Source organism: Phaethon lepturus, unplaced genomic scaffold (genome assembly GCF_000687285.1).
Source record: "Phaethon lepturus isolate BGI_N335 unplaced genomic scaffold, ASM68728v1 scaffold15825, whole genome shotgun sequence".
NCBI lineage: Eukaryota > Metazoa > Chordata > Aves > Phaethontiformes > Phaethontidae > Phaethon > Phaethon lepturus.
The window spans coordinates 50415-73851 of record NW_010542882.1 but is presented as its reverse complement, the minus strand read 5'-3'; the positions used below and the strand labels follow the sequence as shown (position 1 = coordinate 73851).

At 34.5% G+C, this 23437-nt stretch overlaps 1 protein-coding gene across 1 annotated transcript in view; it reads left to right on the top strand.

Moving 5' to 3' along the window:
• Nucleotides 1–23437, top strand: part of DNAH8 (dynein, axonemal, heavy chain 8) — a gene marked incomplete at its 5' end in the record, with an annotated part of 124576 nt that overhangs the window by 61054 nt on the left and 40085 nt on the right. Inside the window, 14 exon segments of the mRNA XM_010288192.1 lie at nucleotides 3450–3584; nucleotides 6297–6419; nucleotides 8062–8275; nucleotides 8816–8925; nucleotides 9481–9644; nucleotides 10530–10722; nucleotides 11140–11262; nucleotides 12937–13067; nucleotides 13399–13552; nucleotides 14868–15032; nucleotides 15616–15842; nucleotides 16231–16349; nucleotides 20221–20324; nucleotides 22202–22378. Coding sequence (XP_010286494.1) covers nucleotides 3450–3584; nucleotides 6297–6419; nucleotides 8062–8275; nucleotides 8816–8925; nucleotides 9481–9644; nucleotides 10530–10722; nucleotides 11140–11262; nucleotides 12937–13067; nucleotides 13399–13552; nucleotides 14868–15032; nucleotides 15616–15842; nucleotides 16231–16349; nucleotides 20221–20324; nucleotides 22202–22378 — 2139 coding nt within the window.

Genomic DNA, 23437 nt, shown 5'->3' with positions numbered 1-23437 from the left:
AAATATCCTTTTTATAAAATAATCTTTTGTCATAAAAGTTCCAACAATCTATCAGTTTTCTCTGAGAAAAAAGCCTTGGTCTTAGTCTTTACACCATATTAATTTTTCTGATTTGTGCTTTCTTGAATAGGGAATTTCACAAGGCAATTCACTGAAACTCTGAATTCCTAGCCTTTACTCTATTTATTTTTTCTCTCGTTAGGAAAGCTGTAGTTAGTAGCAGTAGCCACAGCTATGGAAAAGGAGAGAACATTCCTCATACAGCTTTAACCAATAGGACCAATCTGGTATCATGACTTTTGACTCAGGCCACGTTAAACAATAGGTGTTAAAACATATATAAGCCTATTTTCAAAACAGACGAAGATCATGAAAAATATGTATTTTGCTTTTGGAGACAATGCTGTTAATAACCCTAGCAACTTCCTATGAAGATCTATGTCAGCTTGTGAAATATAAGTCAAGGTACTCCCTTCTTAGTAGCTGGAGCCATTATTAGAAATACCACAAGTGCATGAGCCAGTGCTAGAACCTGTTTTTTCTGTAAAATTCTGGCATTTGGACAGAAAACCTGTTGATTGGATTTTATGAAAGTGTTCCAGAGGCCATAATGTTGCTGTGCATTTGATGTATCTGACACAAATTACGAAAACGTGCAAAATCTTTATATTTGGAGACAAATAATTAATCTTTGTACGTTAATGCCTTGGGCGATATTGATTATATTTCTAGGTACATTCTTTTGGCCATCACTGCAATAGAAATAACAAACCCTGAAATCTTCCAAAAAGAGTCACTGAAACCTGGCATTTTCCACAATTCAGTGTTTCTGTGGTGTACAGTTTATATATTCCCCTCCTTATTTGAAAAATTTCAGCATTCATTGTGCAATGGGGCTTGTCTATGCTTCCCTGTTGAGCAGGATATTCCCCTCCATGGAAGCAGTCAGCTTGCTTTGTTTTCAAGCATTTTTTTATTTCATAAGGTTTGATTTAATCACATATTGAACTGTGGTAGAAAATTTTTTTTTTTCCTCCCCTGGGTGAGATCACAGCAGCATGAACTTTTTTTCCAGCTACAGCTGAATTATATGTACTAGATGAAACCAAAGTGGTGTTTTACAGGTCTGACTTCACTTGTTGGTTCTGCAAGTTTATTACTGTCATCTGTTATTATGGTTAATTGATCACTTGAATGTGCAAACACTGGGTGAAGAATGAGACCATGTGGTATTATTGTGGCTATCTGTTGGAGAGCATTACTTTAAAGAAGGAGCAAACCAGTCAGGAGTACTTGAGCATTTCAGATCTCCTGCAGGAATCTCCTGCATTATTAACTTCAGTGCTCACAATCATAAATAAATACATACACCCTTTTGCAAACTGATTAAATTCCTTTCATGGAGTGAAACTATGAATTGTCAAAAACGTAAGATGAAAATTTGAGCTAGAAGAAAAGACACGGAGGATTCTTACATATATGAAAAAGGAGCAGGGTTCTTATCTAGCTCACTTTAATGAAATGAAATGGGAGATTTCTATAAAATGTTTAAGAGAAAGGAAGTAAGTATTAATCCTTTGGTTCAGCAACTTTGTGATTTAGACTTGGATTTTACCAGGATAAGAAGGAAACTAGGAAAAGCTTTGGTTTTTTTGACATATTTATTGCTCCCCATGCCCTGCCCACACAGGGAAATGACAGTGTACAGATTAAACAGAAAATAAGTTACATAATATTATATTTTTAATAAAAAATATTAAGGGAAAGAAGAAGTAAAATACTTGCTATCAAAATATCAGCTTGAAATAAGAATTTTCTGCACCTTTAATTTGAATAAGCCAACAGAGAGGAGTAAAAATGCATTGAAAAATAGAAATGTATGAAGTGAGGCATACATTATGATAATATGAGTTGTAAGAGACAAAAGTGCCATATTAGAAACATCAAACGCTGCTGCTATTGTAAATACTGCAATGATAAGGGGACAGAATAATTATATTCTCATCAAAAAGGAGTTTGTTTCAAATAATAAAACAATCAGTAATGAGAAACAAATTTTGGGAAAAATTCTAAGATTTCCTGACCATTCTGTGAACATCCATGGCCAAGATCTGCTTTGTCAAAGCTTTCTGTCCGGACTAAGTGCTTTAAAGGCCCTGTGCAACAGCAATTATCTTGGTAAAAGTATTCTGAAAAAAAAGCATTGATTTCATGTACCTACATGGATGTTTAAGAGAAAGAACCAGTCATGTCCATGAGAAGCAGTCAATAAAATTCAGGACAAAAAACACAGGTCAAGTTTGGTTCCAGTTCTGAAAAACATACTGCTGTCAGAGGACACATGAACTCTTTCAGGATCCAGAAGGCCTTACTTGCTAGGTCAGTTTATGTCAGCATAATTAGGCTGGGCAAGCTGGGTAACAGACGTAAAATTCCAATTTAGGAGAAGAGAAGGAGTGGATAGGAACCAGTGTTCCGTAAAGGAAGGATGGTGGTCTTTGAGGAAAGTTAATAACTGCCTACTTTGAAAGCAGGTGATTTTGCTTTGATGCTGTTAAGTAGGAGTACACATTTCAGAGTTTTGCTGTTAAATTGCTTCCACTCCTACCAGTTTCACTGGCCTAACAGGGGACATGAGTAGTACAATACTCACTGCAAATCAGTTTTATGCATCTCCTCACACATTCAGTTTAGACAAAAAGATTGGATCAGATATTTTAGACAACATACGGAAATATAAGAGGAGTTTCAAAAAAGACTACATTTCCAGAGGTGCAAAGCAACAGTCTTTTATCCGTCTAATTGTTTCCTACCTTTACTAACATTTACCACAATGACATAGGTATTTCTGGTTCAGTTAAGTTCAGTATCTGTTATTCATGCTTGTAATTATCATTACATCGTGTCTCTACAGACCTTTAGAGTAGCTCTTTTAGTAATATGCTTGAGAGGGGATATAGCTAAATCTAATCTATACTGTATTGTTGCTTTATGGAAAGTGCTGGGAAGAAGGAACTATCTTTCTGTTACAAGCATGTGTCACAAAGGATACCTACAGCAAAAGCAAATAGTAGAAACTTTATATTCAAATTAGATGTCAGACACTAGTTTCCATTATAAAGAAAGCCTTCTTGGGGTCATCCACTACAAGAGACTCCTGTGTTGAATGTGTTAGAAAGTGGAAGAAGTTAGGTAACTGGAAGGAAAACCTCTAGTACATTCTTGCTTCATCCTTTCTCTTTTTACTCTGTAAATTTGTCTTGGATAATCTGGGTGGGATGAAAAACACATATTGTGTCACTACATGTGGAAATACAGCAAAAACCTGCCAGAATAATATAGCATTCAAAAACAGACACAGAAAGTATCCCTTTCTCTAAAATATGTTTGTTATGCATATTTAATTCTAAATTTAGATACTACTTATGCAATTTAAATGTCTGTTACAGGCAGTTTTGCTAACAGGAGAACAGGGGACTGCAAAGACTGTCATGATTAAGGCATATGTGAAGAAATATGACCCAGAAGAGCATTTGTCAAAATGTTTAAATTTTTCATCTGCCACAGAACCATTTATGTTTCAGGTAAAAATACAGATTTTAAGCAAATCTTGCATATCATTTCCTTGCTAAGTATTTGAAGTGCACTTAATTCTGATGATAAGTGATTTAGAAATAAAGTCTAAAGGACCTTTTTTGTCTAAGTCCCTTAAACACTTCAGAAAATTCCATAAAAAAATAATTTTTACAGATCGGAATAAAACAGTCACTCACATAGAGATACATATATTCATGGTTGCTGTGTGCTTTTTCATTGTAGAATTCTAAGAATCTGTTTTTTGCAAAAAATCTTTCCATTTTAGATTAATGAAAGTTTTTGGTTTTACTACTTCAGTTTTGTCCGGATTCTTTCATTTATAATTTTAATTTTTGTTAAACAAAAAGCAGATTTCAACTTGTCCTCTTGTTTTTCCTCAGCTCAGGAGTGACTACAGCATCAGAAATCCAATCTTTAAGGTCCTCTAGCATCACAACTTTGTAGAGATTTCCCTTTCCCAATAGAACTGATAAAAACCCCATATAATTAGAAACAAATACTACAGATATTTTTTTCATGTGATTGAAAGGTTGCTTTACACCACTGTGCTATGATTCAGTACTACTAATTTGATAAGATGTGATCCTGTAAGTTGAATTGACTTCATTACATTTTCAAAGCAATTAATTCATGGTGACAATCCACCAGTAGGATAAAATAATCATCTTGGAATATTTCTTGATTGAAAAGTCTGCTCATGGAGCAGGTCTTACAAACTCCATCCCAAAATCAAGTGTCTTCTTTAAGAAGCTAATGTAAATGTTATTAAGAAAATGGTGAAAAGTAATGGCTTAAACATCTATTTTTTTAAATTCCAAACTCACAGAATATCTGCTGAGCTTTTCTATTATGCATAAGATCTCTGGCCATGGTTTATATAAAACTATGAGACAGAGTAAGGCAGGCATCCTTTCATGCATGCAGGATTAACTGAACAATCAGTATCTGTGGCTCAGTGTCCTTTACTTAGTGTGTTGTGGGTCCCTAGAACGTTATTGTCTTGAAAACAAAACCCAGACTTCCTCGTCTTTGGTACAAAGAGTCTGTGCAAGGTTCTTACTGTATCTTGTCTCTGCTACAGTCTTGTAGTACATCAGAAGGTGTGCTCTTTCTTTTCAGCTAGCTAGCCGAATACATAGCTCACTCTTCTGATTTCCAGGAGAGAGCTGTAGCAGAAAAACAGTTGAAATGCTTCTAAACTCTTGAAAGAGCCACACTCAAAATAGTTTTTTAATTTTGAGTCATCATTCTGAGGCTATTTCAAAGATTGCGTGATTTTGGATGTGTTAGATGTGCTTCAAAGTTCTAATTTCCTATGTAATCTCTTTCTATTAGCAGTTTCTCTTTTTCACCTTAATCACATATCTCCAAAATGACACATTAATGCTAACAATGTTCTATATGTGTTTATCTTAGAACACTCAGCTAACCATTTGCTGTGAAAAAACGATACAAAAACACTGGACAAAACTTGTGTCTGTTTTCTGTTTCAAAAATGCTACTAATACTTCTGTCTTTGACAGCACATGCCACATGACATATAGGATTACATTTATAGTTGTAAAACTAAAAAATTATTTGTCTAAAGAAAACATTTGCTACCATTTTGTAATGTCTTTTTTCTGCTGTTGTTTATATTCCAAGTACCTTTAGAAAGACTGTAGAGTTGTAGAACTTTGAAGATATGTTTCAATTACATATCAATGTCTTTTTAGTCTATTGTATCCTGCTTTTATTTAGTTCAAAACGCAATCTTAAAAGATTACTGCCACCAAAATGTTAAAATACCATGTAACTTAGCTTACAAGACACCTGGGAAATCATTGTAAAAGCAACCTAAGTTGCCTCTATATTGCCTGCAGTAGTACTGGAAATAAAAAACAATTGAGCTTAGCTAGGGGAAATTCAAAGCAGTCATAATTTTCAGACAATGTATGACAAACTCTGAAATCAGATTCCGTTCCTCTCCGGAGCTACCCTTTGGAAAAGGAGATTCTTAAATCCCTTTAAATAAGTCAAATATTTATAAAAAAATTTATAAAAATTATGCTGGAGATAATGAAACTACTATTTCTGCTTGTTGATAGTCTAGGTTGCTCATAATTAATAGAATTTTGATTAATCCTTTCATTTCTCAAATTGTGTGTGTTCTCTTCCTGTCTCTACCCTATCTTCACTATCTCTTACTGATTTGTGAAGTGAGAGAAAAAAAAATATGCAACAGAATTCACAACTTCTGATCTGTTAATTTTCTTTTCTCTTAGCAGTTTCTCTTGCATTAATCTTGACACATTTGAAGACTGAAAGGCAATTCAAAAGAAGCTGTATTGTTTCATACAGACATAATACATCATACTAAGATGTCATTTTTGTTTGTTGACTTCATGATAATAATTGTCTTCAATGCTGATAATGAAATAATAATAATTTCCAAGTTTGAAAACTTTTTTAAAACTTCTCCGGTAGCCAGAGATGGGTTGCAGGACATAGACCTAAGGCTGGGGAATTATGTAGGAATCAGTGTAATGAAGAGGAGAATACAGTTCCTTAATGATGAATCTGAGATGAAACTACTAACAAAAAGAGGAAATCATTGGCTAAGTACTGTAGAAGAAAGCAATAAGTAACACATTTTTTTAACAATACATTTCAAATATTGTTGCTTTAGATGCAAAACAAGAGTTTTCTTTAATTTTTAGAGAATACTAGAGAGTTATGTGGACAAACGCATTGGAAGTACTTATGGACCTCCTGGAGGCAGAAAAATGACTGTTTTTATTGATGATATCAATATGCCATTTATCAATGAATGGGGAGATCAGGTAAACTGTTTTTTAACAAACAGGACATACTCAAATTGTTGCGTTTTTATATACATGGGAATCAGTGGGCTTCCTCAATATTTTAATTAGCTGTTCATTATTGGAAGTGCTTTCTAATCATGGTGCACTGATGAAGAAAAAAGAGAGAAAATTAGATTTACTGATGAGACGTGTCCTATCTTAAATTACCTCCACTTCCTCATATTTTTGTAAGACTAAATAAAAAGCATCACTGTACTAAAGTACCATATTATTAAGTTCAAAACTGACAATAATTTGAGAGCAAAAAAAGTAAAACAAACTTTTTGCAAAACGAAAGTGTGATACCTTGGAGAAACTATTAAAAGCTGTGTCCAAATTCAAAGATAACGCATTGGCTTGCAAACTGGATTAAAGATTTTTGGCTTTTGATGAGCCCATCTACCACTTGGGTGTGTAACATTCATATGCCTATACAAACCCAAAATCAAGCAAGTGTCTCTCAGTTCCTTCCCATAGTAGGTTTGAAGTATTTCCAGCCCAGGATGTTAGGTCTTCTGGAATATCTATTCTAACATAAAGACCAAGTATTCTTATAATTACTTTTTTAATTTACTGAGTAAATAACAAATTAGAAACCTGGGGTCTCTCTCTACTTTTGAATGCTCAGGCTCTCTGGCTTCTGTGAGGGTTTGGGTTAAGGCTGCTCCTAGCATTGAGCTGGTTTGTTAACAGCGTGGGTAGTAGGTCTGGTCATGAGAGTGGGCTTGGGCACGTATTTAAGTGGCAGTATGGATATAAGTGAGTCTGTGTAAACTGAATAGTTACTCCTCTTCACTTCAGGCAGCTGTTTTTGTCAAAATGTGGGTTTTGTTTCTTTTAAAAACCTGAAACTAGCGTTGAATAACCCGCAACACTGACTTGCTTGACTGTAGGTGGTTGTGTTTGAGGAAAAGCCCTCATGGTCCCAATCAGTGTTCAATAATAGGAAGGATCTCCATTATGGAAGGACCTCTTCTAGGTCTTCCATTATGTCCATAAGACATTGATGAAATATTTTTAATGGAATGCTTTTTTCTGATTGGTGCCCTGCTGCATATCATGTGGCTTTGTTAGGGCATGTTGAGCACATAAGGCTTGCTGAACGTCGTTGGAGCAGTTGCTATGGGGGCAAACTCTGATGCCTTCTGATCCCTACTGGTGCTGTAGAGTGGAATGTGGAGTGAATAACCTTTTCAGAATGAAGAGCTTCCTGTTTCAAAAAATAATTAGTTGGTTTGCTTCAAAGGAAGCCAAAGGGAGAACTGAAGAGCATAGTTTGGACATTTGGAGCTGAATGTCCGGTAGCAAAATATGGAACAAAACACATTCTTTTCCCATTCATTGCCTTAAATTTATTTAGTCAAAAGGAACACAAACATATTTTGTTGATATTATATGATAGTACAGTTCTGAAAGCATTTTCCTGCTGTTTAAGATCACGTAAACCAGGATCTCCCATATAAATAAGGAAGATAGATAGTTTAATCTGAGTTTAGATGCAAGTGAAAACCTCTCTCTAGGGATTAGTGGTAGAGTTACAAGAAGAAACTAAATTATCATGGTATATTTTCTTTTTTTCTTGTCTGAATTTCTAATTTGTACAAGTTACATAAACTTACAGGTAACAAATGAAATTGTTCGTCAAATGATGGAAATGAAAGGAATGTACAGCTTGGATAAGCCTGGAGACTTCACTACAATTGTGGATGTACAATTAATAGCAGCAATGATACATCCTGGAGGAGGCCGTAATGATATTCCCCAGCGTTTAAAAAGACAGTTTTGTGTGTTCAATTGTACATTGCCATCCAATGCATCCATAGACAAAATTTTTGGTACTTCTTTCTCTTGTTTTAGTATAAATTTTTTTTCATAATTGACTTAAAATTTCTAAAAGTATGTTCACTTTCTCACTTTCATTATGCAAATACAGAATACTTCCAGTGAAACAACTGAAGCTGTATTACAGCAAAAATAGTACTGTGGAATAGAAATTAACCCGTTTAAATGCTTGTCTTTCTAATTTTGGATAAGCAAAATCATAATAAAGTAATGGCATTTCCTGGAAGAGTATGAGCACTCCTATTACTATGTAGGTTACTATTCCACCTCTGCACCGTCTGAAATGCCCTCTGTTGATAAAGTTCTCAATTCTGTTAACTTTGTCGATGCAGTATATTGTTAAAACCCAGCAGTTACTGCCAGTTGTACAGTTCTACACTGGTTCAGAAAAGCCATGGATGAGAGAAAAAATTATTTAATCTGTAATTTGAAAGTAAATTAATGTTTTCAGTAAGTACTTATATGTCTCGCTCACAACCTACCTTATATCCTACAACTTGAGATTAATTATATATTGCATTTTATCTTTTCAGGTATTATTGGCTGTGGATACTTTCATTCATGTAGAAAATTCAACCCTGAAGTATGTGATATGGTGAAAAAATTGGTCCCAACAGGCAGAATATTGTGGCAATGGACAAAGGTATAAATTACAGGGAAAGCTTTATCACAATCAGTCTGAACAGAGTGCCTAGGAGTGTAATTTAAACACATATTATTTACAAACATATCTATAACAAGAAAAAAACAGCAGAAAGAAGGGCTAAAAGTTTTGGAGATAATATCTGGGAAAAAATCCAATTTCATTATACAAGACAGATGAATGAAATATCAGTCCATTCACTCATATACTTTTATTCATGTTACCCAAAGCCTTAATCACTATAGCTAAGGAACAGGAGGTTAAATTCTTTATTAATTATATTTTTTCATTTATAAAACCCAGAGCAACATATGAAATAATTACATGTTACAAGAGTTCGGGCTTTACATTTAGTGCAAAATCCTGCTTCCAAACAAATGAGATATTTTTGATGACTTCTTAGAAGGAGTTTGCCCACAGTATTATGTATGAAAATTAGTAGGTTTGTTATTCTTCTATTTTATATTTGTTATTAATTATACATTTATAATTTATATTATTATTGATTCCTTCTAAATGTAACTGATTTTTAATATTAACAATATTTTTCTTTAGGCAAAGATGCTGCCTACACCATCAAAATTCCACTATATTTTCAACCTTCGAGACCTTTCTAGAATTTGGCAAGGAATGTTAACTATAAAGGCCGAAGAATGCAACAGCAGCACTGTCCTTCTTACACTTTTTAAACATGAATGTACCAGAGTAATTGCTGACAGGTATAATAACTACAGCATTTTACATTCTGTAGGTGTCATGGTTTAACCCCAGCTGGCAACTAAGCATGCAGCTGCTTGCTTACTCCACCCTGATGGAATGGGTAAGAGAATCGGGGAAACCTCAGGGTTGAGGTGGTGCTTGCCTTTTATATTTACCAGTTACTACTGAGTATAATTCTTGATTGCTTCTCAGATAATCACAGCCACAGGTAATCACAGTAGTCAAAGAGCTTAATCTGTATTAAAGCCATTTTGACCCTATCAATCAAAACAGAAACATTGTTTAAACAATAAAATGTAGTCACTAATATTGGTGTTTGCAGACTTTATATCTGCATTACTCCTCGCTCCCACCCTCCCTCCCCCCCAGTGTATATCCCCCTCTGTTAATTGTGGATTTTGGTGTAAGAAGGATTAGGAATCAAGTCAGCTTGTAATGATATACACTATCTACTATTCCTTATCTCATTGCAGTTTCATAGGTAGTAATATAATAACATAAATTATGCTCTTCTGCTGCAGGTTGAAAGATGATAAGGGTCACTTAGCTATGGTTATTTGGGAAATCTTTCAACCTTTTTCATCCTTTTTCACCTGAGAAATTAAATGGTCTGTCATTACCTATTTCTACGTGCAAGTTGGAAAGTCAAGTTGTTTCTGTGTTTTTGTTTCGTGTGATTGACTATTACACTTAAGAGTATGGAAGCATTTCATTTCTGTGAATATTGCTTAATCTATTTTTGTGACTATTATGTAATATGTGTTGCCTAATATGTATTTTTCTTTGAAATGTTACAAGTTTCTTTTAGTACTTAATTAACTGTTTTTCTCCCTATATAACTAGAAATAATTTTAAAAAAAATTGTACTAATCTGTGATTTTTAGATTTATTACTCCTGAAGATACAGCCTGGTTTGATAAAACTATTACTAAAGCAATTGAGGAATATGTGGATACAGGCTTAACAGAAGTTCTCCAAGCTGAACCATATTTTGTAGATTTTTTACGGGAGGTGCCTGAACCAACTGGTGATGAACCAGAAGATTTTGTGTTTGAACCACCAAAAGTTTATGAGGAGGTATTTCATTTGACACCTAAAATTCTAGTCATTGAAGTTTTCCTTTAATTATTAAGTATGTTACCTTGCTGAGCTCATATAATACAAAAAATTCTGTTGAATACCTACCTATCTTTTTTAAAGATATATCTAGATTTTTCTGATGTGTATGCAATAAATCATTTTAGTGATGTTAAAGTTAATAATGCTATATAAATGTAGTTTATTCATTCTTATTCTCCTTGCTCCTTTTCTTTCCGCACCATTTGCAGAAAATTTCTGCTTAAACACAACTACAATCACTACAGTGAATTAACAAGATAATCTCATTACATGTGGCCAATACATGAACTCAAGTTTGTGCAAAAATGTCAGTGCAGTTTTAAATTCTGAAGGGCCATGCTAGTATTGTTACTGATTTTTTTTTTTTCCTCCCAGATTCCAAGCTTTGAATTTCTTTGTGAAAAATTGCAAATGTATCAGAGACAATACAATGAATGTATTAGAGGATCATTTCTTGATTTGGTGTTTTTTAAGGATGCAATGACACATATTATTAAGGTTTGGAGTTTGTTACTTTTTTATTAGTTTAACTGTTGCAACAGTATTCCTGATTGAGGCAAGCTATGCTTAGAGAGCACATTCTCAAAAGCTACTCTCATCCCCAAACTTGCTTGCCATCTTTGCCTAGTCATTTTCAAGGACTAGGAAAAAGCTACAGTTATTTTACCTGTTTGCCTGTTTTGTAATAAATACCGTATTTTATGTATTTGTTTAAGCTTCTGTGTATTCAGAGGTATGAAGACTTTCCTCGATAGGACAGGTGAGGTCATAGAGAGGCACATTTATATTTTCTACATTGAGATATATATAATGATTTTTAATCATTAAGAATTCAGAGAACACTTCAAAGGTATCTGTACCTGACAAGTGACGAAAACACTTGGCAACACTTTCTACCTGTCAAAACTACACATGAAGTAGAATCTGATTGGATGAGAGGTATGAAAAGAAATATAAATCAGGGCTTCAGTGGAATTGATGTGTTGGGTAGAGGAAAGTCTCAGTTTACAAGCAGTTGAACCCTTATTCAGAAAGTAAAATATAAGGAAAGAATTAATCTGAAGTCAGAATCCAATTCACAAGGGGAAAAAAAAGACTAAGCATGAGATTTGTTTGAAGTGCTGTGCCTCAGGTTTAAAAAGTTGTGCTAGTTGTGTTAGCCACAGTGAAACCAAAACAGAAGGAGATGTTTGGTTCTTCTCTAGTTCACCTCAAGTAAATTGAATTATTTTGTTTGCTTTGCATTTAAGCAGAAGAAAATAATTTTATTTTTAAATATAGTTCATGTGATGCTAGGTAAATTTCAGAACACCTTGAAAGTCTCTGCTACTCCATTTCCATTGTTAAATTTTAACCAGAATACCTAGGAGATGCAGTTAGGTAGCAGAAAGGAGCCCTGCTGTCACTATGGTGACAATAAATTTAGTCACCCTCACATTTCACATTTAGACTTCTATTTTAATATAGTTATCTGGATAGGCTCAGATGGAACTGCACATAAAAACAAAATTTATTTGAAGGAAAAAATGAATAGAGTTTGAAGGCTTGATATAGATGCCAATCTTTTGCATTTTGTACATAATGTACATGATGAGCAAAGCAAACTGTAGCATCTTAAAAGTAATAGTGCACTAACATATAATAAAAACAAGGAAGAATATGATGTTTATACAGGAGATGTGTAAAAAAGAAATGATATAGTAAATTTGTAATCCAGCTTTTGTATCTGTGAAACTTGTTAAGAAAACTATCTCACAGGAAACATTGAAGGTAGACAAAACAGAAGATAACACTAAATCATAGTTTAAATGTGTCCAAGGCTTTCAGACCCTTAAAATTAGCAATGATGTAGTATGTTTATTCTTCTAGCAAAAGCTTTTTTATTGATATTTTTAAACACATTCAGGATGATACCTTCAGCATAAAAAAAAAATTCAAAATGTCTCCCTTTATGAATTTAAATCCTATGTGTAACTAATAGTAATCATGCAATATTCTTACATGCAGCTTTTTCAAGTGTTCTTTTGAGAGTAAAAATTTTATGCAAGTATCCTTTTAATAGTCTTTACATTGTGCTCTAGTAAAGTGTAGAGCATAACAGATTTTTAATTTTGCTAATTACCATTTTCATTTATATTTAAATGAGCATTTCTTGCATTTTTTCCTGTGTAGATTTCCCGGATAATTAGGACAGCATATGGAAACGCTTTACTTGTTGGAGTTGGTGGTTCTGGAAAACAAAGTCTTTCAAGGTTGGCTTCCTTTATTGCTGGCTATAAAATATTTCAGATCACTTTAACCAGGTAAGAAATGCAAGAATATATAAATCCAATTTTTTCTATTCCTTTCTCTTTACACAGTTATAACCTTAAGTTTTTAACAGCCTTTTTTTTTTTTTTTTAATTCATTTTGTCACCATTTAAAAATGTGGAAAACAATAAATTCTCATCTTGCTTGTGTACAACATTGGATGAAGTTTGAGCTGAAAAAGCGGGATGTGTTAGCTATTCCTGAGCCAAAATATGTGTGTTTACAAAGGATGTTTGCACGATCGTTTATAAAACACTATAATCTGAAAATACCAGTATTATGAGTTGTCTTGAATTAACAGGTAATGTTTCTTATTCCTCCTAGATCTTATAATGTAAGCAATCTGTCAGATGATTTAAAACTGTTGTATAGAACAGCTGGAGTAGAAGGACAAGGCATCACTTTTATTTTCACTGATAATGAAATAAAAGAGGAGTCATTTTTGGAATATGTTAATAATCTTCTGTCTTCAGGAGAGGTAAGAGTCTCAACATGACAGGTAATATACTTTAGAAGCAGGAAACTGAAGAATTTGTTCCCACTAGTTTATTTCTATTTAGTTTGGTAATGAATTGTAGAATCAATAATAATAAACTCTAAAATATCTTAACTTTTAAAATAAGGAGTGCTCTTAGTATGGAATTCCTTTATCTCTATTTCAATGTAAGCCAGGAAACACACCTGAGGGATGGGATGCCATCCAGACGGGATCTGAACAAGTTTGAGAAGCGAGCCTGTGTGGACCTCCTGAGGTTCAATAAGGCCAAGTGCAGGGTCCTGCACATTGAGTGGGGCAACCCCTGGACTGGGGGATGAAGGGATCGAGAGCAGCCCTACCAAGAAGGACTTGAGGATACTGGTGGATGAAAAGCTGGACATGAGCTGGCAATGTGCACTCAGAGGCCAGAAGGCCAGCCATATCCTGGGCTGCATCCAAAGCAGCGTGGCCAGCAGGTCAGGGGAGGGGATTCTGCCCCTCTACTCCGCTCTGGTGAAACCCCAACTGGAGTCCTGCATCCAGCTCTGGAGCTCTCAGCACAGGAAAGACATGGACGTGTTTGAGTGGGTCCAGAGGAGGGCACAAAAAGGATCAGATGGAACACCTCTCCTATGAGGACCGGCTGAGAGAGTTGGGGTTGTTCAGCCTGGAGAAGAGAAGGCTCCAGGGAGACCTTATTGCAGCCTTCCAGTACTTAAAGGAGGCTTATAAGAGTGACGGGGACAGAATTTTTAGCAAGGCCTGTTGCGATAGGACAAGGGGTAATGGTTTTAAACTGAAAGAGGGTAGATTTAGACTAGATACAAGGAAGAAATGTTTCACACTGCAGGTAGTGAAACACTGGCACAGATTTCCCAGGGAGCTGGTAGATGCCCCATCCCTGGAAACATTCAAGGTTAGGTTGAATGGGGCTCTGAGCAACCTGATCTGGTTGCATATGTCCCTGCTCATTGCAGGGGGTTGGATTAGATGACTTTTAAAGGTCCCTTCCAACCCAAACTATTCTATAATTCTATGATTCTAAAAGATAAGGAGCTGTGATGGGTATTTCAGTAGCCTTTATTAAATGAGTATTTACTGGCCAGTCAAGATCTGTACTCTTCCTGAGTTAGACTTCCTAGTTTTTAATGGAGTTACAGGAAGTCTAAATCAGAGACAAATCTGGTTTTTAAACTGTCTAAACTGTATATATGCAGAGAGAGATATACAGATGTAAACAGGAAAATATTTATAAATGCTATAATAATTACATCCATGCAAATTATTTCTTTATAAATTTTAATTTTATAAAAAGATTTCTAATTTATTTGCTCGGGATGAATTGGATGATATCACCCAAGGATTAATACCTGTGATGAAGAAAGAGATGCCTCGGTGTCCTCCTACCTTTGATAATCTTTATGAATATTTTTTAACTCGGGCAAAGAAGAACTTGCATGTTATCCTCTGCTTTTCCCCAGTAAGTTTTTTCTTCATATCTGTGTTCCTTACTTCCATTAGCAAACTCTCCTATGAGATGTAATGGGATTATTTAAGCTTTATATTTTTAAGGACATTTAAAGATGCATAAAAAGATTACTGAAGACTATGTACAATTGCTGAGACAATAAAAGTATTAGTACAGTTATCAGAACTTAAAACCAAAATACTTAAACATTAAATCATTCCTTACATGTTAAAGTAGTTTTTCTTCTTTCCTCCTGGCATGTTCTTTCCTAATACAAATCAGTGAATGTATCTTTGTGAAATTCTTGCTTGTAACTTGAAAACAAGAATTCAATGGAAATTAAAGTAAGTTAATTGAAGTCTTAAAATATTAAGAAACATTTATATTTGTCATGAACTTCTTTCTTCAAATTTAATAAAATATTGAGTGTTGGAAATTCAGCAAAATATGTGTATAAAAGAAAAAAATGTGCAGGGTGTTCTAAGCAGAAAATTAGCAAGAAAAAAATAGACTATTTAGTTGTTTATATGAATTAAACATTTTGATTGACCTATTTAATTATCATAGCTTAAATTAACAGCGTTACTCTCTTTAGGTTGGTGAGAAGTTCCGTACACGTTCCTTGAAATTTCCTGGTCTCATATCAGGGTGCACCATGGATTGGTTCAGTCGATGGCCCAGGGAAGCTCTTGTAGCTGTAGCCAGTTATTTTCTTTCACAATTTAATATGGTCTGCTCTGCATCAGTTAAAACACAAGTAGTGGAAACCATGGGTCTCATTCATGATATAGTTTCAGAAAGCTGTGAGAATTATTTCCAAAGGTAATATTTCATACAAATGCAATAATTAATCCCAAAAGTGTTGCTACTGTTAGTGTTTTTTGAACTTATTTTGTTATACGAAACAATAAGTGCCTTTTAAGGCTAACACAAAAATAAATCTGCTATATCAATACATGCAAAGGCCATGAAAATTACTATTATGTTGCTAATTCTTTATCTTCATTCCCACTATTCAACAATCTTTAACATTGCTTATGTGGATAAAAACAATGTAATTCTAAATAAGAGTTTGCATTATGAAGAAACTTGATTTTGACTGAATTAAAGACTTGATTTATATAATATTCCGTTTCACTGAAAATAATCAAATAGCTGTACACATCAAAAATATGTACTAAGTTGGTGTTGCCAATATACTATGTTTTAGGTATCGAAGAAGAACTTATGTAACACCTAAATCCTATCTCTCTTTCATAAATGGCTACAAAGAAGTTTATACTGAAAAGTTAGAGAGTATTAATGAACAAGCTGAACGTATGCAAATTGGTAAGCAAAATAGGGATAAACTTATATTTCTATGTATGGTCTCAAATGAGCTGTGTTTTTAATACTAGACTACTTAGTCTGTGAACACTTAAAATCAGTTCTGCTGGGTCATAGTTCAAAACTGGTGTAGCGTATGAGGACCAGTTTCAAGCACTCCAGCTATCACCAATTCACAATGATTCTCTTACAAAAATGCCTCAAATAAACTGCCAGCTTAATCATTCATCTCAGCATTGTATTAAACTTAAATATTTCCAATTTGGTATTTGTAATAGAAAATAGAACCTGAAGATGGCCAGAGAGCACATCTGATTTACTAGTGTAGAGAAAGGTAGCTCTAACTGCAGTTACTATTTTACTTCTGGACTTATATATGGAAATCCTCACTATACAATCTGAGTGCTTCACGGTTGATTTGTTTCAGATTTCTGATGTAGAACCAGTAGCTGTTACTTGTGGTCATTTTATAACTAAGGATCTGAAACAGAAAAGTGTTTTTGAAATGTTCTTCTCATTTTGGATATCTGTTTGAAATGACCTAATTTTTGGCATTATATTTGTACTTAATTTCAGAATATATTTCAGGTTTTCTCCAGTTTGCATCTAGACATGCTTTGGTAAATCTACAAGAGCAACTGAAGAGCTTAGAAAACTTGATCTTTATGGGAAAAGATACTGTATATCAATCTAACAGAATTGAGAATTTTACGTGATAAGATTTTTCATACACACGTAAAAGGATGTAGCATTTAGACAATAACTACACAATGGGTACACTACACATGAAGAAAAGAATAAAATGAGAACATGTAGATATTTATTTTATTCACAGAATTGTTTGCTGAATTAGAGTGGAATGTAGAGGAGTAAGTGGTCCTCAATATTTTCACATTATGCAAATTTCCCTGTATGGATCTTTTGCCAGTTCTAGATATCAGAACTTATCATTAGTCCTGCTTGAGATGAGGAATAAAGTCTGAGAGCCTTGAAGATTTCTGAGGGTGGGGGTTTTTTTATTCTTTCTCCAGTTCTTCTATTTTCAAAAATAATTTAAAAGAAATATCCTAAGTAGCTTCAGCACTGTCAAGAAAATTTCACGTGTGGATTTTCCTAGCCTCTCACATGATGTTATCGATAATTCCTTACGTGGTCTTCAAAACATACATGTACATACACATCTTCTACTGCAGCATCTTTATGTCATTGATGCTCAGAAAATCATGTCTCTCAGCTTCACTTGCATAGAAAAGATGTATTACAAAACAACAAAAATACTGTGTGCTTCACTGTTTCCTGCATCCTAAGGAACTTTCTCAAAAAGTTTGTTAAGAATTATGTAGCTACTTTCTCATGCATCCACCCTTTAATCCTTAGTCTTTCATCAGTTAATGTCAAAAAGATTTAGTAGGTTAAAAACATTAGCCCTGAAAATTGTTTCAGTTTGTTAGGAGATTATCCTGCTATAAGTGAGCAAGGAGTGAGTGAGCGGCTGTGTGGTGCTTAGTTGCTGGCTGGGGCTAAACCACGACAGGGATTTAAAATTTATGTTATTAAACTCATCTGAGATAATGTCTCTATTTTCATCTCCTTGTTGAAATGTTTTTCCTGTATGTAATGATGTCAATATCATTACAAAAATGAAAAAAACATCATTAGCAAAAATGATGCCAATTCAAGATGCTTGTAAAGCAGCCAAATTGTAAAAAATACCTTGATCAATACTAATTTCTGGGAAAGTGCCTGGCTCAAGCACACTGGAAGTGTACTTGTCAGCACTGTAGTATCTATACAAGCAACGTATTTTGAAAGATAGAAGTAATCTCTTCTCTGCTTTGTCACTTTGGGTGAAAAATCGTGTAAGACAGGTGAGGTAAAAAACTGAGATCCAATGAGAATTGTAGTTATTTCTGAATTCTGAGCATCTTGTGTCTTCTCTCAGAATCCATCTGGGGAATCCTTGGTAAAGCATCACATGTGTAGATAATGTCTTTTCATATAGAACTGTGGCTCTACAAGAAGACCTCCATTTACCTTTGACAAAGTGGGCATGTCATCCAACTTGTTGCTAGTTCTCCTGCTAATTAGAATGACAGAAATTACATCCTTGAGGTGCTAAGAGTACTGTGACTTAATATCTTAATAAAGATTGTTATAATTTTTCTGTATTTGCTACTTTTCTGCAGTCATCATTCAGACAACTTACAAAATGCATTAACAAGAGATAAAGATTACTTTGATTCTCTCTATAGGTTCAAAATACATGCTGGCTTTTTAACTTGCTTTAGAAAAGTTGTAGCTGATCTCAGTAAGGTTCTTACATGCAGTTCTACATACCCCTCAGAAAAATATTATTTCTGTTCCTAATGCCTAAATCAGGCATTCATTTATGACTACAAGTACTAAAAAAAAATATCTGCTGGCATGGTACTGTTGTAATATTTGTTGTGATTGGAAGTATGCAGGGGACCTGAAGAAGCTATAAATGTTTCTTGTTTATAACAGAAATTCTTCAATTCTTCTTGTTCTGCTTATTCCCATTCTTTGTCCATCTTTCTTTCTTCTCACTCTAGGATTACCGCAGGGAAAGCTAATGCAGCAAAAAGTATCACTTCCACTTTTATAGCTTCTCCTTCAGAACTGTTTTTATAGTGAAGTGAGGTGACAAGCCTTTTGGAAATCACTGTCAGAGGAGTGGGAGGTGGGGATAGAATGTTAATCTGTATGTACATCTATCCCTCAGAGTATTTTAGAAAGTGGCATATGTCACTTCTAACATTCAAAACATTTAATTCAAACACTCTAAAACATCTCTCTTGTCTCCCAGTCAACGTCTTTCAGTGACTATACCTTTGAACTTTATTGCTGAGAGTGGCAATAACCTGTCTTTTGGTGAGCAATAATAAAGAGCCTCTAGAATGGCAGTAGCCTGATCGTGCAGCAGCTGTGTCAGAAGAGCAAGAAATGTGCTAGGAGAGAATGCTTGTCCGTGTGAAATGTGGTAACAGAAAAGTGGAGAGATGTCACAGAGAAGCATTGCACATCAGATCTGACTCTAGCCCTTAGGGAGAGAGGGAGATACATGGAATTCTTCCAGGCAAGTTTTAAGATTCTAAGATTCAGTAATGAAGATGAGAGGAGAGGCTAGAGAGACTTCAGCATGCAATGTGGAGCTCAAGAATAGCCAAAAATCTGTGCTCAAATCTATGAGCAAGAGAGGAGGGGAAGAAAAGAATATGTGAATGCATGGGAAGGACTGAATATATAGTAATTATAGAGGGAGCAAACTCATCTCTTTCTGGGCAACTTAGTGTAAGGCTGAATGGCCTCTATGGACGGTTGCTTCAGCACATTTAAGAGCTATGATGGGACTGGTGCTAAGCCAGGTGGGAACAGATGCTTTTATGTGCTTTTCTGCGCGCTCTGTCACAAAGGACAAGGGAAGGTAAACTCAATGCACAAGAACTGGAGGTCGTAATCTTGCTGTGACCTTTGTGTCCACTTTTGATGACTCCACTTCTTCCCACTTCTTTCTAGAAAGAACTCACTGTTGAAGGCAGTTATGGATCCTAATATTTATGTCATTTCCTCATGCAATGATACAAATGCCATATCAGTCTGATTTTCTGATTGTCCTGTGACTTTGACACAATATATGCTTGACATACCTCCTCTTTTTTGGTGTGTGTGGGTTGTTTTTTGTTTTGTTTTGTTTTTTAAGAAGTCTATATAATGAGCATAAGGATATATTTTATTGCAGGTAATATCCAAGCTATACACTTTTAGGTACTGTTCGCAGATAGAGCTAGATTGTATTATCCAACTAGGAAAAAAAGAGTTTTCATTTTTCTGAATTTTATCTTTTACTTAATAGGTCTATCTAAGCTGATGGAGGCTAGTGAGTCTGTCGCTAAACTCTCTGAGGAGTTGGCCATTAAGGAGAAGGAACTGGCTTTGGCATCTGTTAAGGCAGATAAAGTAAGTACTTAAGTGTTAAATAGCCAAACGCAGCAGATAGTACCAGGATATATAGTGGGGGAAAGTGCTATTGCAGAATTTCTCATAATTTGTACAAGCCAGAAAATGTGCATTGTGCTCTAAAATGAGGTTTCAGTCCTCTCTCTGTAGTGTGTTGATTCAGCATTTGCTTCTGAAAGTGAGGCACTTTAAGACTGCAGCAAAGGCTAAGTGCCTTTGATGTTCTCCTCCCATTTCTTGCCCACTCGTAATAAGCATCAGGTTTCATTTTTTGTTTCATGGTTTTCTGTGTGCTTGATTGATGTTTATTGAATTTGGGGTTATATGTTCACTTGTTTGCAGATAAGAAGTTAACAGATGGTTATGGGACTTTTATTATGTCAAAATTGCTTGAAAAAAAGTTCATTACAGTTCAGTTTCATATTTTGTGTTTTACATTAACAAGGTGTCCATGTATTCATGAGATTGGTGGTCTGGTAGAAATCTAGTTTCCAAAATTACTCTCTGGAAAGTGAATGTATTAATACAGGCATTCTATTTTCTGAATGATACCATAATGCTAAGATGGTGGATATTTAATATACACTGGAGAGCAAACTTTTAGCCAGTGGTGGCTAAGGGACTGCTTGCATTCTTCAAGGCCTTTATCTCATAAGAGGGAAAATTGTTACGGAAAGGGATGAAATTACACTTCTCACATTTCAGCAGCATGACAGATATGCTAGTAGAGTTCACTTTGTTTAATATTTATATTTGATATATATTTTGAAATAGCTCTCTGGAAATCATTCACATAGCCTCTTGGCTGTCAACTTTTTCAATAGGGCACTAGTTATGAATCATCAGAAGTAGAAGACATATGGACAAATAACACTTTTCCTGTCTTTTGATATGTACAGACAGATATCGTTCTGTTAGTTTATGGACCATCCCTCTAAAATGGCCATTGAGTTCATTTACTCTGTGACTTTGGGCTCCATCTGTCATAACAGTCTTTCAGGGCAGGAGAGATGGTGTGTAGTATTGGATTGTTGCATGTTGAAGCCAGCCCTGGTTCTAGCATGTTTTATTTAAACTATAATATTGTTCATATTCTATAGATTTCTTTCTTTTCCTTAGTACTGAGCCCTATAGAAACCAGAATTGTATTTAAAAAATATAAAAAATTGATGGATTTGGGGATTTTATCTGTCAATTTTTCCTCAGATATTTGAGAGCATTATTTGCGTCCTTATAAAAGCATACAAAGTGCTAGCCTTGACCATATAGCTGATACTGGTCAAAAAACATTCTGATACCAACTGTATGTCACACATGCACAAGACAATTAAAAATATATGTACTGAAGAGCCAGACACAAATAGATAACTTCATTCTGTGAATTCATATCGGACTGTTCTTTGAATGGACTTATTAAAAGTGAGTCTTTTTAGACTAAAGGAGTAGAAGAGAGGCTGACCATTGGGGCAGATGGTTTGCCATCTTCCATTAGTTTATTAGCTATACTATTTTTATTTGCAGAATTATAGTGAAAAAACCAAATACTTATTGTATTGAAAAAATATAGGTTCAAATGGATAAAAATCCATCATAGGATAAAAAATGGGCTTTAAAAACCACTGGGAAGGTCTTCTAGCCATTATAAAAATAATTCATTTTTTCTTATCCAACTCCTCATATGATATTTCTTTGTGGGGATTCTGCAAATTCTATTAATTTTTATTCCATAATTATATAATGCCATATAGAGTTAGGGATAGCTTTACATTTTTCTGTATAATAGCCTTTACATATCTGTTTTCTCTCGTGTCTGATAACTTAATCACTTGTTCCACCATTTTAGTTTATACATTTTATGTGTTTATTGTCAATTCCAGGTACTAGCAGAAGTCACAGAAAGTGCTGAAGCTGCAGCTAAAGTAAAAAATGAAGTTCAAGCTGTGAAAGATAAAGCACAAAAAATTGTAGATGAAATCGATTTAGAAAAAATGAAAGCAGAGAGTAAACTGGAGGCAGCTAAACCAGCATTAGAAGAAGCAGAAGCTGCACTGAATGTGAATAAAGTTCTTAAATTTTGATTAGCTTAGTACTATTTGAATCGCTGGTGAAAGAAAAGCTAGAGCCACCAATGTGCAGTTGTCTCTTGGTTTTGACTGCTGTCACCAGCTTTTCACAGTTGGTGGTCATGTCTGAATATTTATGGCGCTCACATTTTGCTTTACTTGATACACCTAATGCTTGATCGTTATGAAGATGTAAATCTTTCAAAAAGTTACATAAGTTACAGATGCCTTTAGAATATCTGTTATTCTGAATTCAAGAGAATACTTCTTGTGCTAAAAGTGTTTTTTCTTCATACTTAACTAGTTGTATCTTTCTTTTAAGAGCAATGCAAGGCTGTCTCCTCCTTCACCAAAAAACTATTACTTTGGAGAGAAAGAGGAAACAAAGGGGATTCAGGCCTATCAGAATCAGGGTTAAGATATTTGGAGGCATTACTGCACTACATATCTTCATTATTCTGCTCTGAACAATTAAAAAGTAAAGAACTCTGGAATCAGAAATCAATGATGTGTTATATTTTTAAGGCCTTCTGTTCCAGTTACCAGAATTTATGTGACAAAAAATATTGAGTGGAAAAAGCCAGAAAAGGAGCATTGTTTGCTCTTACACTGACATTTAGATAATGAGATCTATGAAACTTCCAAAAATGGTCACAAAATTCATTTATAAAATGTGTGGATTCATACATGATCCTGTGGTTTCTATAATGTGTCTGTAACTACTACTTCTAGACAGGTAGTGGCATGCGTGTATTTTGTAGACACAAATTAATGTTAATTTTGAAGTTTGCAATCATTTATTATTTTTGTATTAGTTATTGAACTAAGCAACGTGTCAGTGATGCTACTAGAATATGAAGTAAACAAACAGTATCTCATACCTATAATAACTTAAAAACCAATAAAAATAACCAAATCCATCTCAGAATAAAAGATGACACTTAACCCTTAAATATCCAAACTACTATTTTACCAAGGAAACTGCTTTTAAGTAAGTCCTATGCAATTTTACAATATACTTCTCTTCAATCACTTAGACTGACATGTTAA